The sequence below is a fragment of the Rhinatrema bivittatum genome, chromosome 10 (genome assembly GCF_901001135.1).
Source record: "Rhinatrema bivittatum chromosome 10, aRhiBiv1.1, whole genome shotgun sequence".
Classification (NCBI taxonomy): Eukaryota; Metazoa; Chordata; class Amphibia; order Gymnophiona; family Rhinatrematidae; genus Rhinatrema; species Rhinatrema bivittatum.
Genome location: NC_042624.1, coordinates 97222843 through 97239897, shown reverse-complemented (window position 1 = coordinate 97239897; position 17055 = coordinate 97222843). Strand labels below are relative to the sequence as shown.

At 43.1% G+C, this 17055-nt stretch overlaps 1 protein-coding gene across 1 annotated transcript in view; it reads left to right on the top strand.

Annotated features, from left to right (window-relative positions):
- CTH (cystathionine gamma-lyase) overlaps positions 1-17055 on the top strand; it is a 56521-nt gene that overhangs the window by 10213 nt on the left and 29253 nt on the right. Inside the window, 1 exon segment of the mRNA XM_029617536.1 lies at positions 16032-16113. Coding sequence (XP_029473396.1) covers positions 16032-16113 — 82 coding nt within the window.

Below are 17055 nucleotides of genomic sequence, written 5' to 3'. Positions count from 1 at the left end.
CAGTATATTGTGAGGTTCTTACATTCACTCATTAAATTTATTCCTCATGCTTCAATTGATTTCTCTTGTCTGTCTTATTATTGTAGTTCTCTGCATTCTGATTTTAAGTTAGGGCGTCCCTAGTGCCTCTTTTGACAGGAGCGGCAGCTGTCAGCGAGTTTGACAGCTGATGCTCAATTTTGCCGGCGTCTGTTCTCAAACCCACTGACAGCCACAGGTTCGGAAACCGGACGCCAGCAAAATTGAGCATTCAGTTTTAAATTTTATTTTTTTTTATTTTTAGTTATTTTTTACTTTTGGGACCTCTGACTTAATATCGCCCCTTACTGAATAAGGGGTAAAGCTAGTGCGTCAAACGCAGGTTAACAGCGCGCGCTCCGTCGGAGCGCACTGTACTGAATCAACCTGTCTATAAGGTCTGGCTTAGCAAGGTGCTCGGAGTCCAGGGATCCTCCCTTTTTCTGTACTAACCTTTAAATGTTCTTTGTTCAGCAGGTTTCTGTCTTCTTCCCTGAGGCCTTTCTTGCTTCCCTTAGAGAAAATAAAAAGCCCGTGCTAGTTTCCCACCCCGAGGAGCCTGGTCTAGCAGGAGGTTTTCCAGTTGGTCCTTTTCACTGACACACATGTCATTGAAAGGACCAATACCCTTTCAGGACAGCTTTCTGAAAGGGGATTGGTCCGTTGACTAACATGACAGTGGAAGGACCAATTATGTGGAGTGAATGAATTTAATAAGTACAAAAAAGGGAGGATCCCTGGCCCCAGCCCGACCTTATAGAGGGGGGTTGGCATGCTGGAGTCTGAGATGGGACTTTTTATTATTATTGGCATGCAAATACTGAGTAGTTTTTACACATGGGTCATTTGCATGCCATTAGTTTAATGCATCCCATGGAAAACCCCACCCCCCACTTAAAATTGAAAGCCAATTTTAGCACAGGTTTTATTACAGCAGGTCTCAAGTGCTCTACCTAGGTTCACCGTGCAGGCTTCCATACTGCAGCTTCCCCAGCAGCGCTTCTATGGAGGGAACAAATAACCAGTTTTCCTTTGCTCAGGCTTCCACCTGATCCTCTTAAGCTTTTAAGCCGCCACACTAACATCCACTACCTGAAGGCATTCATTCCTTCTATCAGTGGTCCCACTACTCACAAAAGACAAGGCAGACACATGATGATCGCAGCATTGCCAGACCCTGGGGATGGAGGAAGGACTTGTCAAGCCAGCTTCGGGAAGTTGTAACGCCTGTCTTTGAGCAGGAGCTAGGTTTCCTGCAGTATTAAGACGCACTAAGCAGCTTCCCTACTAGCGCATCTCCTTGGTTTGCAGAGAGATAATTAATTAGGCAATTACCCTGCAATTAGCATGCACCCATGCTAAGCTTCCTATGGTTTTTTGTTTTGTTTTTTTTTTGGTGCTAAAGCCTTTTACAAACCAGGGCAATGTTAGTGCCACAAGAATCCATGCTGAAACAGGAGTAAAAAGCCGCAGTAGGGTTAGCTGTGCTTATTACATCAGAGCCTTAAATTGTCAGTTGTACCTCTTTCCCCAGCTTGAAGGGGCAGGGGGATAACTTGGAAGCCTAGCTCTTGTCTGATAACTGGAAGTGGAGAATGTTACAGGGAAACCACAGAGAACCAGAACCATGGTTAGCAATTAAGCAGCAGCTAACAAGCTCTTCCATTTGTAATGTTAAAAGACTGTATGTTTTGGAAATTCTGAGACTGTATGAAAACCTGAAACTGTTCTAAGCCCCATAAATCCTTAATTATGGAGATTTAGAGTGGAAAGTTATTGTTAGTATAACCCACACTATATTTTTTCTTTTAAGTGCTTTAAAGGATTAAATAAAATAAACACAAGTGGTTTTCACTTTTGAGAGGAAGCTAAGACAAACCTAGATGGGAGGGGTAATTGAAGGTGGAACCTTACAGGAGACAGGACAACCAGATTAAGGGAAGTGCCTTGCAAGGTTTATAGTGAGCCTATGTCATCGGAGGGAAAGTTTGAATCCGAATGGATACAGTGAAGGGCCAAAATGTACTGAAGTTAGAAGCTGAGGAAAGTAGGATGGTAAACAATTCCTTAGAGCCCAGACCACAGGTTTGTATTGGCAGAGGCTCCTTCCCCAGGCAAACCAAGATCTCACTGAAGAGCCACCTGTAGGCCAGAGATCACAATAGACAGTAGGACGAATCGGCCATCCTCACCTGCCTCCCTGGAAAGTTGACTAGCTTAGTGGGTCCCAGCCGTGTTTGTGTTATGGCTCACTTTGTCATAGCATGCTATCACCTTTCCTATCCCCAACACCTCCCCACACCCCCCCTTCTCCAGCATCATCACCTTCCCTGCCTATCTTTTTTCTGCCTCCCTCTACCCTCAAACATCATCACCTTCTGTTACCTTCCCTTCCTCGCCAGCTCCCTCTCCCTTCATCCCCATGGAATCATTTCTTTCCCTCTCCCCCCAGCACCCCTGGCACATTCAGCTGACCTGGGACAGTTACCTGAAGCTGCTTCTTCCAGCTCTGTAATCAGAGCCGTAGGGGGGCCAGCAGCGTTTGTGAGCTTTCAGGCCCCTGTGTGTGCTTTCAGATGCAGAGGGGGGATGCAGAAGCAGCAGCAGGTAAGTGCTATTCTCTGATTCCCTGGCGGGAAGACCTCCTGCAGGCCAGCCAGCGTAGGGGGGAAGGTAAAATGAAGACTGCTCTGGCGCCTGAATAATTCTTATGGGGCTCTGGCTAGCAAATGGAAGAACAAAACACTGGTAGGGAAATTCTGGACTGGCTCGTTAAAGCTCTGAAAGAGACTGAGGGGTTCATGAGGAAGAGTGTGCATACGGGTGGGGAGAGAACACTTATGTAGTGCTACGCTTCCAGCTTCTGACTTGTTTGCACCTTTAAGTAATAGCCACTCAGGTGATCAAAACCGGCTTGGCATGAAAAAGCTTGTGTAGTATCTGAGTCTCATGACATTGATCAAAATGTGATTGATCTTAGTTTTTTTTATTGTGCACAACCCTACAACATAATTGTATTAAGCTGACGCAGGCTACAAAGCTGTGCTTTGTTTGTTTGGTTTTTTTTACTCTGAATTAAGTTTTTTTGTTGCAAGTAGATTTTGCATTAAGTTAATTTCCAGGTATTATAGTTTTCTCTTGTTTCAGCTATATTGTGCTCAGTGTCTATAATACATTCTTTTTTTTTTGTACTGTGAAAAAATTGGTAATACTGACTCACATAACAAAATACTCGGACAGAGGCTGAATATTACAGGTGATTAAAAAAGAATGGCACAAACAAAAATGCCCAATTAGACTTTTACCGAGAACTGAGTCCATGTCAGTGCTGTTGGATGACATTACCCACACGATATTGCTGATTCATCCTGCCTAGGCAGAACCCTGTTAACAAGTAAGCAAACAAGTCCAAAATTACTTGCTCCTAGTGGGTTACAAATTTTAAAATACAATTGACATAACGCTGAACAGATAATGAATGAAAGGCTGAGCACACAAAACCAGAAACAAATGAAAACACTTAAAAGCAAGCAGTAAACACAAAATAGGTTATCCAAAGGCCTTAGCTTTCTTCCTAAATGACAAATAGTCCAACTTTGCCGGAAATGTAGCTGCAATGAATCCCATAAAATAGGGCCTGCTATCGAAAAGGCGTGAACGTGAGTTTTTGTTAAAGACTACCAGATGAATGCAGATTATGAGAAGGAACAGAGTCCTGCGGTAATAATTTAATATAGTCAGGTCCAAGCCCATGAATGGCCCTAAAAACCAAAAAATCTTAAATTGTGTCGACCATAAAATGGTAACTGGTGCAAGTCAAAGTACAGGGGTGATGTGATCACAAATGCTAGGCCCTCTAATGTCAGGCAAAGCCACCTTTTGAACAGACTGTAATTCTTTTACTCAAAGAAGCAGGCAGCCCAAAATAAATTGCATTGTAATAATGAATGCACAACAATTGCCCCATAGACCTATATGTGCCCTTCATCAGGTCAATATAAAACGAACAGGGAATACTAGAAAGATTTGAGGGCCAGTTGATGCCAAGCAAATGGGGAAAGTGAAAAGAAAATAGGTTAATCTTTGTTTTCTCTCTCATTTTTACAGAGTAAGGCTTTTTGTAGTACATTTAGGGGCAGATTTTAGAAAAGCGCGTACTTTTCTTCGCGCACCGGGCGCAAACAAGGGTACGCCGGATTTTAATAGATACGCACGTAGCTGCACGTATCTTTTTTAAAATCCGGAGTTGGCGCGTGCAAGGCTGCACAAAATTGGCAGCCTCCACGCACAGAGCCGTGCAGCCTGCCTCTGTTCCCTCCCCTAACTAATACCCCCCCCCCCCACCTTTATTCCAAAAGTTACGCCTGCCGGCGCGCCATGTTCCGGTCCGGAGACCCCGCCCCCCCCCCCCCCCCCCCCCCCTGGAAAGCCCTGGGACTTATGCACGTCCTGGGGCTTTGCGTGCGCAGGGGGAGTTTTGGGCAGGTTTTCGGGGGGTACGCTCGTACCCCTTTGAAAATCTGCTCCTTAGCTTTTTAAAACCTGAAACTTGCAAGACAAGTTAATGAATGACCTCATAGGAATTTGGATGAATAACCAGATCTTCCCTACGAGGGTTGGGTCATTGATGCTAGTGTTCTGGCAGGAATGTCAAGCCACCTTGGTTTGTTATGCTTCTTTCCAGTCAGTAGTGTACTGTAATAGCACCATTGACAGTACTGATCTACATCCACATAATGTTGCAGTACCAGGCTCCCTCATATCTTAGTCCTATGGTAGGAAACAAATGATTTCAGTCAAATATTATGGATTTGTTAGGTAAGCTTCTGCATGCTATTCAGCTTGCTTGTTTGGCACTTTCCAGAGTTAATGGTCAAAGTTCTGTGATAGTTGGTGAATTGATGATGAGATAATGAAGTGCTTGCAGAAGAAACCAATTAATGTTTAATAGGATAGCTTGTTAACCTGTTTAGCATGAAAAAGCTTGGGAAGTATCCGAGTCTCATGACATTGATCAAAACATGATGGATCTTAGTTTTTGATTGTGCATAATTGTATTAAGCTGCCACAGGCTTCAAAGCTGTGTTTTGGTTACTCTGAATTATATTTTTTTTGGTTGCAAGTAGATGTTACATTAAGAAGTTCATCTAATTTTCTCATTTCAGCTATGTTGTGCTCAGTGTCTGTAATACTAACTTATTTCACAGTACAAAAGTGCAATACTGTCTCAAAATACTCAGAAGCAGAATAGAACAGCTGAATCACCCAAACACAAAAATGTTTTACGAAGGAGTCAGCAGGCCAGGTGGTGCAAAGACACAGCTCCTCCCCCAGTCACTGTTCCAAATTTAGCATCTTTTGTAAATTCCAGGTGAAAAACCTCTTCATGTATTGTGGAGAATCTGCAGGTTGTTTTTTTTTTTTTTTTTTTAAGACCTTTTTTTTTATATACTGCAAATAAAATGCCCTGACGCCTGCTGCTGCTTCATATCTAACTGCTTCAGGTGGAACATTAAAAGCAAATCATTTGATTCAGATAAATAATCGCGGGTTCTCCCATGCTCTCTCGTGGGCCTTGCATGGTCTCACAAAAACTCACCAACAAATGTCCGACAAGGAGTCATCCTTCTTCCAAAACGCCAAGCTTTTGAGCCAGTGATGACGACATATTCGTACAAGTGCAATAATATATGTGACTGTATAGGAAGAAAATAGTGTTAATCAGCTGGAGAAGGTGATGAAAAAAAATAGAATCATGGAAATCACGAGACTCGATGCTGGGAAATGTCACTGTCTAGTTCAGCTCTGCATTTAACCCTTGAGGGGCCAATGTATGGAGCTCATATATCCAACGCTGTTGAATATGAAGTAAACATGTAGGGCGATCTCCAGTCATCTGGTAAATTGTCAACCATGCAGAACTGGAGGTCAGTGAATATATGACCAAGCTCGATACAATGAGTGACCAATGGAGCATTATCTTGGTGGTGGTGTTAAACAGCTCCGGTGTCCAATCCTCCAGGGCTTTACAGTATGAATAGTCTTCCCAATACAGAATTTCTTGCATGGACAGCAAATGGTGTAGATCACGAAGAAAGATTGACAGGGAGTATGATACGTCAATGCAATAGTTTTTTCTGTGCTGAGGGAACAAATGAAGTGTCTGTGTTCATACAAAACCAGACAGACCAGGGGCCACATGGTGCAGGTCTAGCATTTGTAATAGAGGTCCGAATGGAGCCCTGACAGGAAAAATCTGAACAAACGAGTACATTGCGGAGATGCCTCCTACAGGTATAGGCAATTCGTGGTGGCTCTTGAAAAATGTTTTGAGACATAGGCACATGTTATAATTTTATGCACCGTTTTTCAAGAGCCACCATGAATCACCTATAGGTTTGGACTATAGAAATACATTTTCACCATCTTTCCCTGTACCCTGTAAATCCTCTATTGTCCCATATCTTAGATGTTGCACTGAATGAACCTGAATTCCATTACTCATTGGATGGCCAAACTACGTTTCTCTTTTTCTCTCTGACCTCTTATTTGGCAGTGTGCGACCGTCCTGCCATTACTCGCTCCCCACTCACCCACCATGCAAAACCTCCCCAGAGGGAGTATTGCCTTCATGGCCTGCCTGACCTTATCCTCCCCTCTCTAAAGTAGGTTTGTTTTCCATCTGTAGCTTAGATCTTACTCAGATCTTTTGGACAAGAGGGATGACCTTTTTATCCGAGTGTTGTGAGTTCAAAAGTTCAGCATCCTTTTGCAGGCATGAGCCGTCTCTCCTTGCAGCTTGGTGGCCAATGTGACGCATGTTGGCAGGCTTTTTTTTTCCAGGAAAACATTCCTTGGCTGTTTTCCATGGTTTGAGGCAGCTGGGATGCTGCGATGGGGGGTTTGAGCGTGGCGGTGCCCTGTTTGCTTTGTGCTGCGCTATTTGTGATTCTATTCCAGATAGAAAACACCCTGCATCCAGTTTCATTCTTGGTATTAAGTTATGTTGTGTATTCTATGAATGCAGCATACAAGTGTGAATGTTTCTGATAACTGGTTTGGTAAGAACTTTGTCTTGGGGGGGGGTGGAGATTTTTTTTTTTATGTGTTGCTGATTGTTTAATTTACATTGTATAACAATATAATTACAATGCATGGAGCAGAAATAGCAAAGTAGCTTCCTTTTTTTTCCTAGTGATTTTTTTTTTGTGTGTGTGTGCGTCTCTGGAAGGGCCTGATAGAAGTCCTATGTCCATCGACAGAACTTGGGATAGTGGCGCTGAAAGCTTCCGCACCGCTAGCCCTAAATCCTGCTCCGGAGGGGCCACCTCTGGCAGTGGGAAGGTGATTTAGTCTGTTCTTTTTCCATATGAATTTTGTATTTATACTGTTCTACCTTGAGCAATCTATTGGCAAGGCGGGTTTTTATAAGTCAAAGGAATAAATGAAAAAAAAAAAGTGCCCCCTCTTCTGAGAATGTTTAAAGGGTTTGAGAGAAACCGTACCACTATACCATCGGTGACAAATTTAGGAGGATGCAGTAGTGAGGTGATGCAGGAGCTTGAGCAACAGAAGCAAGTGTAACAAAGGCTTATGGAGGCAAGGTTTTAATGCAACAGAACAGGCAATTCTTTTTTTTTTTTTTTTTTTTTGCCTGTTTGTTCTGCTTTTTGACTTATTGTTGCCTTTCCTTCTACGCCTAATATATCTGGTCTCTTATTTGGATTACAATGGGTGCAGTGTTTTTTTTTTCAAAATCCCCTTCCCCCTAGCCAAGTTGTCTGTGGTTCATGCTCTATTCATGCCTAACCTGTATCAGTGTGAGGCCCGCATAGGATCTGAGAAGGACATCGAGAATATCTGCCCAAGAAGGGCTATTAAAATGGTACAGGACCTCCCTCAAGGGAGGTGCAAGATTCTCAAAATATGTTTGCTGAAGAAACTGGGGGGGAGGGGGGGGGTGCTAGAAACAAATATTTAGCAGGCTTCAGTGAAGTCCAGGAAGGTGCATTATTTCATAGAAAAAGCTTACGGGCAAGCAGTTAGGGGGGGGGGGGCATTTTTTCAGAAGTTGAGCGACAGATAAACTGAGTGTACGGAAGAGGAAGAGGTAGATACCTGGATTAACCTGCCAGCAGAGGTGGTGGAAACCAATACTGTGACAGAGTGAGGGCTTAGGACAGACGGACACTGGTAAGCACAGGGCTGAGAAGCTTAGTAAAACAACTTGGGTAAGGGGGGTGCCTGGTTAGGATAAGGAGCCATGCTTTTTGTTTTCTTAAGGACTAAGTCCATTTTAACATTTGGTGACTTTAGTCATGGTCTGGATTTTTAAAAAAATTGTATGCGATGTTTGTTTGAATTATTTGTACTGTTGAGCATTGTTTATGCTGACCGGTATATCTTTTATTTTTGTTCACTACCTTGGAAAGGCAGTCTACAAATTTGAATAAAATAAGATGTAGTGGAGGTGGTCAAGCTTGCACAGCTGACAGCTGGTATATATCCTGAGCTAGACCAAAGTTTCCCAACCGGTGTGCCTTCAGACCTGATCGATGTGCCCCAGAAAAGCCACCACTGCCTGATGCTCAGATCCAGGCCAGCACCTGGCTCTGCTCTTGTCTCTTGATGTTGCTGCAAGGCGCTACCAATGGTGGCTCTTAAACTTGTAGGAGCTCCTGTCTGAGAACAGGTGCAATCATTCAGGCTTCTTCTGTCTAGTCACAGCATAAATGAGCAACATGCAGGGCACCCAATGCACACAGCACCTCCTTATCTTCTCCTTTGTGATATTCCTTTCAGCCTCCGCCTTACTCCAGGCTGAGTAAGATGGCGAGCTTCCTCTAAGCACTGGATGGAACTCATTCTGATTGTTGGCAGCAGTGCAGGATCTCTGGCCACGTGCGGCGGCCAAGGAAACTGACTGAGCTGGCTGCTCACATCACACCAGCTTCTCTCTTCTCCTGTACTTGTATATAGAGGGAGCTGGTCCATGCTGAAGGGTTCACTTGGGTCTTTGCCCTCTCCCTCTCTCTCCCTTTGTTTAAATATTTGGAAGAGACTGGTGGAGCTGTTAAGTGCGTCTCTAGCTCTTCTTTTGCCCATCAGTCCTCTCCTTGTGTGTCGCAGAACATTTTTGTTAATGTGGATGTGCCTTGGACTTGAAAAGATTGGGGAAAAAACTGGTGTAGACAAAACCAGGAAGAACTAGACAGGCTGAGTGGGCCAGTTAGTATAGATGATAGTAGATAAGGGCCATGTTCTTAACATTAATAAGAATGGTCATAGCAGTGCCGGGATTTCTTTACATAAATGAAAGAAGAAAACTGTGAATGCAAATCTTTTTAAGAATTAACTAAAAATCAGAATTTAAAAAGTGGGTATTTTGTTAACTTCCATTTGAATTATCTAAATATTTTGCTAATGCTGCTTTGAAAATCCTCCCTGGGTATTTGCCTTAAAGAGTGAGCAATTCCACACCGGCTCCTGCCTCCTCCCCTGCCACCCTTGCTTCTGATGACTGTTATTGCAACGCTGACCTGCTGGACTGGAGAGGCTGAGCAGCTGGTGGCGTTCCCTGAATAGTATGGCTGCAGTTAACCTCCAGCCTTTTAAAGTTCCAGGATTAGCCCGTTAAGTGGAGACCAGATCTATCCAACCAGACGCTCACCCCAAGGCAATACTGTACTGAAGGGCAGAAAGTGAATGGACTCGCCCTGCAGTTGCTGTCTTAGTCAAGCCCCCTTCTCACAGAAGAGAAAAATGCCAAAATCTAGGCTGTGGACCAGCTTGTCCCCTGCTTGCTTGGCAGAACCACAGCCAGGACAATTGTCTAGCAAAACGTTCACATGCAGTGAGACGAGAAAATGGGGGCTGGCTTGCAGCTGTGATTTCTCTTTTTAGTAAAGTGCATAGACACTGTGCCAATGGGATTCAAGCAACCATAGCAAGAATAAAAGGTCAGTAAACAAGTTTTGGGGTTTTTATTTGTTTAGTTTCTACCCATTTTGGGTATTGAGAGTTAGGTGATAACAGCACTAGCCCAGTACCTGTGACCTTGCTTTTGGTAGAACACTGTAGAGATTTGCCGTTGCCTTCTGCAGCCCACAGTGCCATCTTCCACTCCCCTCCAGATACTAGCCAGGCCTGACCCTACTTAGTCTCTGAGAGCTAACAAGTTCAGGATCTTCCAGGGCACTGTCACTGGACTACATTGCAGCACAAGCATAGTTTGTGACCTGCTTTCGAGAGCTAACATTCAAGAACAAAAAATTGCACCATGCTGCATCGAGCCCAAATCCAGTCTCCAGTCGTGTTCAGTCCAGATCATCAAACTGGTTCAGCTGTGAGCATACGTTTTCAGAGCGTGCAAGCAAATCATTACATTACAAAAGCATGCCCTGGTGGCTGAGTGGTAGTGCAGGACTTATGGTGCTCCTAGGCAGAGCATGGGGGATAGGGGGCCAGGTGGCTTTCACCCGTGGAAATCAGAGCAGCAGGGGGAATCCCAGTTTTTTGGGATACCTTCAGAACGTGGCGTCCTAGGCACTTGCCTGTGTGGCCAATGCCTAAATCCGGTCCTCTGGTAGTGCTGCATTCTGCCATGTGGGAAGGACCCAGGTTTGATTCTGAGCTCAGGTCTTCTGCTTCCCAGGTTGGCCGGGGCTGAGGAGGCTACAGAGTCCTAGTCATAGTGCATGGACAACACCTAGTGGCCGGGTTCAGAGCCCCATGATTACAAGGTCCTGGAAGGAGCCTCTGTGCAAGGCTCCTGGCCAAGAACAGTGGCTGCAGTGACTGGGCTAATTTAGGTGGGAAGGGATGTAAAATAGGGAAAGAAGGCCCAGCTACTTGTGAATGAAAATGCTCATGGCGCCAGCTCCCAGCCCTGATTCAGACTGAGCCCAGAAAAGCAGGAGGAAACTGGCAGATATTGCAGGCTGTGGTGCCCCGTCATTTATGGGGTCAACATAAGCCTCAATGGATGATGATGCACGTGAGCTTTCAGGCCCAGACAGTTTACATATGAAAGAGGGCCCTATGTGACCCTGTAAAAGCTATCGCAGTCCAAAGGTTCTACTTTTCTCCAGAAGTAATACGGTTACTAAAATTATGCTCCTTGACAAAGTATGTAAAAGGTCAAAATTTTTGGTTTATGGCAGAAGTGAAGGTTTTGCATAAAAGCTATGCATTGCATGGGGTTTTGTGTGAAATCAGTAAGCAAAGTGTTAAATGTCAGTGATTTAAAAAAAAAATCTGTTGCAGTGACCTGGTCCGTGAAGAAGCGCACAGACCTCCATTAGATTTTGATACAAATGCCTCTGCTTTTTTTTTTCATTGTGACATTTCAGTGAAATATGTGCCCTTGCCTATCCATAACCCTAAATTTTTTTTAATTTCACTAAATAAAAAGCAGAAAGAAATGCAAGATTTATCTGGCTGTCCCTGTGTAATCCTTCATTTTCCTGTTTCCCTGTACTCCCCTCCCCTCAAACTAATATTTTATGCAAATTTCTGACCGTAACAGTATCCCTTTAAAAAAAAAATAAATTCTGTCCTAATCTTCTCTCTATATACAAATAAACATTCTTCTAAGAAATGTCATTAAGTATCATGAAATGAAAACATTAAATCTGCTGATCTTTGGATAAAGAACACTTTTTTTTTTTCAGGCCCAGTGTTTTCAGCAAATGAAAAAGGGACTTAATCCTAATCCATATAATTAGTTTGTGTTTATGTATCTAGTGTTTCAGAATGGGTTGCCAGTGTGCAGAGGTGCTGCATTGCTTTGCTTGCAAGTCCTATTAATGTACTGGAAAACCATGCATGTAATTTAATCAGCATTTCAGCTGAGTTATTGACATTGAAATGGTCAAGTGCTGATGTAGAACATTGTCCTTGTGACACCTTTCTGATCCTGCAGGGGGAAGATGGGTTGCCTGAGGATGGTGTTCCTCTCTCCCTTCCAGGGGCGTAGCTGGGGGGTGGGACTTTCACCCTCACATTTGGCTCAGGCTCCCTCTGCTAACAGCAGGATCATGTTGCATCTGAGTCAGCCTTTAAAGGTGCAGCAGTGAGAGAGAGGGGCTGGAGGCACTGGAATCACTAAAACTCCACTAGGCCATGATGGTAATGGTGAGGGGGAACAAAATTAAACCAACATGCTAAACATCCCTAAAACATTTCATAGTAAATGTATTAAGACCATCATTAAAAAAACAACACACCAATGAAAAGTATTTAAAAAAAAAAGACTGATTAATTTTAATTATAAGTCCACTATCATCACTTAAAAAAAAATGCACTTAAAAATAACCCTGTAACCGACATTCTTATACTCTTACATAAATTGCAAAGTCGAAAACACTTAGCTTTATAGTCCGAAGCATATAACTGCTGTGACACGGAGCTGTGCTTCGAAGTGTTCTGCGATAGGGTGCCTCTCAACATCACTTTTCTTCCAAACATACAGTCCTGGTGTACTTCTGTTTTGCTTGTAAATCTCTAAAAGAGTGGAGGAAAATTTGAACAGAAAACAGAAATAATTGGTCTTTATGTGAAGAGTTACAAATGGTCAAGCAAAAATGTCCATCATTCTAAGAGATCAATGATATCCAGTCCAATGTCTTCTGGTGTCATAAACTTGCAGAACGCTGAAAAAGTATAACTAGTTGAAGAGTTAAATAATAATGTACCATTCTGATTGTTCATTTAAGGCATTGATTAGGTGATACTGCATACAATGAAAAAAATCCAAAATTGTTCCTGACAATTGAGCAGAGATTGAAAATCACCACCCCTTGTAGATATAGGAACATGTTCCAAAACAGTCCAAGATAAGTCTTGAAAAAATGCTGAAAGTGAAACTAAAGGAGCATTTGGTTTTTCAGTGTTGCTAGAACTTTGATGTATTATAAGGCATATACGCACTGCCATCTAAGTACACCTTGCATAAATCAGTTTACAAGAGCATTGAATGAGCACACAACCGGCACCGTGTTATAATCCGTGTAATCTTTTAAAAATATAGTCCATCCAGTGGGTCCTTGTAGCGTAGACTGGCAAAACAAACAACCACAGGCTTGATGACCCAATGGCATGTTACAATGATCATCAATTTCTAGTAGAACAGACATGACAGTATTACATCCTTTAGAAAACGCTATGCACGGAGGAGTAGCAAAAATCTGATGTCGAGTCCAAATTGTCCAGTCTTTATGGGACAACATTGGCCACATCCTGTGCTCTATTTGAAGACACGTCAGCTTGCTGATCTTTAGACTAAGACGACAATGAATGATTAGCAGAAGGCATGTTTATATGTTGCCTTGGTGGCAAAGAAAGGATGGCCACGGCCAATTCATATGCCTGTTAAAGCTCTCCTGTATCAAAGCAAATACGTCTTAGACACCAAAATTGACAAATAGGCAGGCTAAGTCTAAGCTTATTTGGATGGGCAACTACTAAACAATAAAAAGATGTTCAGATCAGTAAACTTTTGAAATAAAATAGTACGGAAACCATTCTCAACAAATCAAAATATCTTAAAAAAAAAAAAAAAATTGCAGAAAAAAATCTTAAGCTACTGTCCAAAGAATTTAATCATTCAACAAAAGCCTGTAAAAGGGAACTTGAGTCCCAAGGAGAGAAAATATTGCAAATGTAGCAATGCCACATCCTTATATGTTAAAACCAGGTGGAGTTATATACAAATTCCTCTTCGAACTGGGTGACATACTGTAAATTAATGACATCTGGGGCCATAGTTGCTCCCATAACCATACGGTGAACTTGTGCATAATGTGATTGAAAACAAAAGTAGTTGCGTGCCAATGCTACTGTATATGATCTTTAAACCCTCTATATCTATAGTAAGACGCTGTTACAAAATAGTTTTGAATTAATGTTGCTTTTAAGTGCATAATTACAAAATGTGATCACAATGTGTGTATGGGCTTATGATTAAAACTACTCAGCCTTTGGTTTTCAAATACATTTTGTTGATAGTTTTTTGTGACTGTCCTTTTAATACATTTAGTGTGAATGCAGTTGCATATGTTGTAGGGATGTTTAGCATGCTGGCACTAGAATCACTGCCAGGCCATGATCCTTTGCCCTTTAAGGAAGCTAACTTGGAACAGGGAAACCCTTGGGCTAGTCCAGTAAAGATTTCAGGACATCAATTCTGTTTACTTTTGGCAGGCAATTTATCTTAAAACTTCAGGCTTGCCTGGCCTGTTTGGAAGAGTGTTTGCATAATTGCTCCATAGCAGAGAGAGATTAACACATGACGCTGCTAGGGCAAGGAGAGGGTGAAAAGATGGGAGTGTTGCCGGAAATTAGAGTTTTGAAGCTACTGCCGTGAAGACCCACTCAGGATGGAGGCAGGGTGGGGGGATTAGCGCAATTCTCCAGGCCCCCTCAAAAATTCAGTTCTTGCTCTGCCCCTGCCCTCTTCTCTCCCCCCAGCCGGCACTTTTGAACTAGTTAACAAGGGGCAAAATGCACTAACGATGCAGGGCGTGTGCGCATTGAAAGGGCTAAGCTCACTTTAACATGACTTGTTAGTGTTAAACTTGCATAGTTCACAGGGCAAAAATCAAGCTAAAATAGGTCCTTTATTTCTCTGGCTTTCTTCTTAACTATAGACCTTGCCATTGGTTTTTTGCTGGTCCCATAGAAGAGCTTGCCTTCCATTTTTGATGGAACCCAGGAAGTGTCCAGTAGCACAAAGTGACTGAATTGATCACTGTCGGGCCAATACAGTAAAATCCACGGAAGCGCGGGCGAATGCCCACTCTCCTGGTGCACGCACAGGCCACTCTCCTGTGCGCACGATTCTCTATTCAAATGAGACCCGGCGGTAAAAACAGGTAAAAGGAGGCGCTAGGGACACTAGCGCCTCCTTTTGGACCGGAGCGGCGGCTGTCAGCTGGTTTGACAGCCGACGCTCAATTTTGCCGGCGTCGGTTCTCGAGCCCACTGACAGCCACGGGCTCAGAAACCGGATGCCGGCTAAATTGAGCATCCGGTTTTCGACCAGACAGCCGCTGGCCGACTTCAAATTTATTTTTTTTTTTTTTTACTTTTGGAAACTTTTGAGACTTCTGACTTATTATCGCCATGGTATTAAGTTGGAGGGTGCATAGAAAAGCAGTTTTTACTGCTTTTCTATGCAATTTCCTGGTGCCCGAAGAAATTAGCTCCTACCTTTGGGTAGGCGCTAATTCCTGAAAGCAAAATGTGCGGCTTGGCTGCACATTTTGTTTTCTGAATCGCGTGGGAATACCTAATAGGGCCATCAACTTGCATGTTGCGGGCGCTATTAGGTTCGGGGGTTGGACGCGCGTTTTCGGCCCCTTACTGTATAAAGGGTAACACTAGTGCATCAAACGTGTGTCCAATGGTGGGTTAACAGTGCGCTCTGTTGGAGCGCACTGTACTGTATCAGCCCGTGTTGTTCTTGTCCAACGGGTATAGTCACATACTTCTGAAAGAGCTTCTCAGTGTGGCCAGAATGTGATCGACTGAACCATTCTAAAAGTGGGCAGACTGGATGCCTCCGGAGAATGGGCTCAGCTTTACAGAGCTTTTGCTTCTAGGGCCCCCAGAGACAGACACCATAAGAGACCATAAAGTTGATTAGCAATGCAATTTTGCAGTTATTCCTGAATCAAACTGGTATACTGACACAACGGCATTTGCCCTATTTAGCAATCGTTACATAGTTGTTTAACCGGATTTATTATTGTGCAAGGCCTGAATTGCCAATCTGGGTCACTTCTGGATCAAAACTGCCAGCTAATTCTCATTACATAGCATCCATAGTTAAGACATAAGCCGCCTTCTGTCTGATTGGGACTCCTTGAGAGAAGCTTATGGTTCCATTTCTTTTTTCTTTTGCATGTTATGGGCCTTTTCCTTCCAACTAAAAAAAAAATAAAAAATGCAGTACTCACTTTTTATGAATAATTATTGCTTATTGTAACTGTAACCCCTTAATTGCTTCTTAGGGCTATGAATATAGTCGCAGTGGAAATCCTAGCAGAAATTGTCTGGAGAAGGCTGTAGCAGCATTGGATGGTGCTAAATACAGTAAGTGGCATTTGGGTACTAAGTTCACGTTCCACCATAGTCCAAGTGAACTCACAATATACAATAAAAATTAACTTTAGTTACAAACAACTCCGCACACAGCAGTTTTTATTGTATATTGTCAGCATTTTTGCATAAACATGATTGACTATCTGCATTTGTCTATCTTATGTAAAAGAAACCTCCAATCTGAAACTTTATGACCCCGCCCCCCACTGTCTGAGTCCGGTGGCTGCGATGGTTGAAGTGAGTTGGGAGGGGATATAACTGAATTTAAAAAAAAAACAACCCCACAGGTAGTTGTGAATGAAATCTGCTGGCGACGCGTGCCAACAGGCTGATTCTGTTTGAGGTGGAAAAGCAGAGGAGGAGGCAGAAACAGTCAGGCCAAAAGCAAAAAAACAAAAAAAACAAAACTAAATTGCCTTCTCTGCACAGTCTTGGTAGAATTATTTACAGCCGGCTGGATCAGATGATACAAAGACTGTGAACTGCACACAACTCCTCAGTGTAAGAGTTTGCTTTAGACAAATAATAAATCCTGACTTCGAAGTCCTCTGACGTTATTTCTAAAAGCAAGCTTGCTTGGGGCATGCACAGTTTGTGCCTGAGGGCCTTGTGCTGCTGTGACCTAATACATCCTGATGAGCCCACCCAAGCAAATGACAAGTCTAGGACTTCTGTTTTTTTTTATTAAGGTTTTAACCAATAAAACATCTCCAGTGGGGTTGGGGGGAATTTGCTAAACACTGGGAAAAAAAATGCCCCTTCCTCTGTACTTTCTCAACCGTGCCCTATGGCTGGGGAGCTGTGTGTGTGTGTACATATAGATACATACAAATCAACCAAATCTTATGACCTCCATTCTATCAGGAATATTTTCGTGTGTGCTGATGTGAAATAGCAGCTGTCAGTCTCTGCCCCACAACTAACTCATCTCTT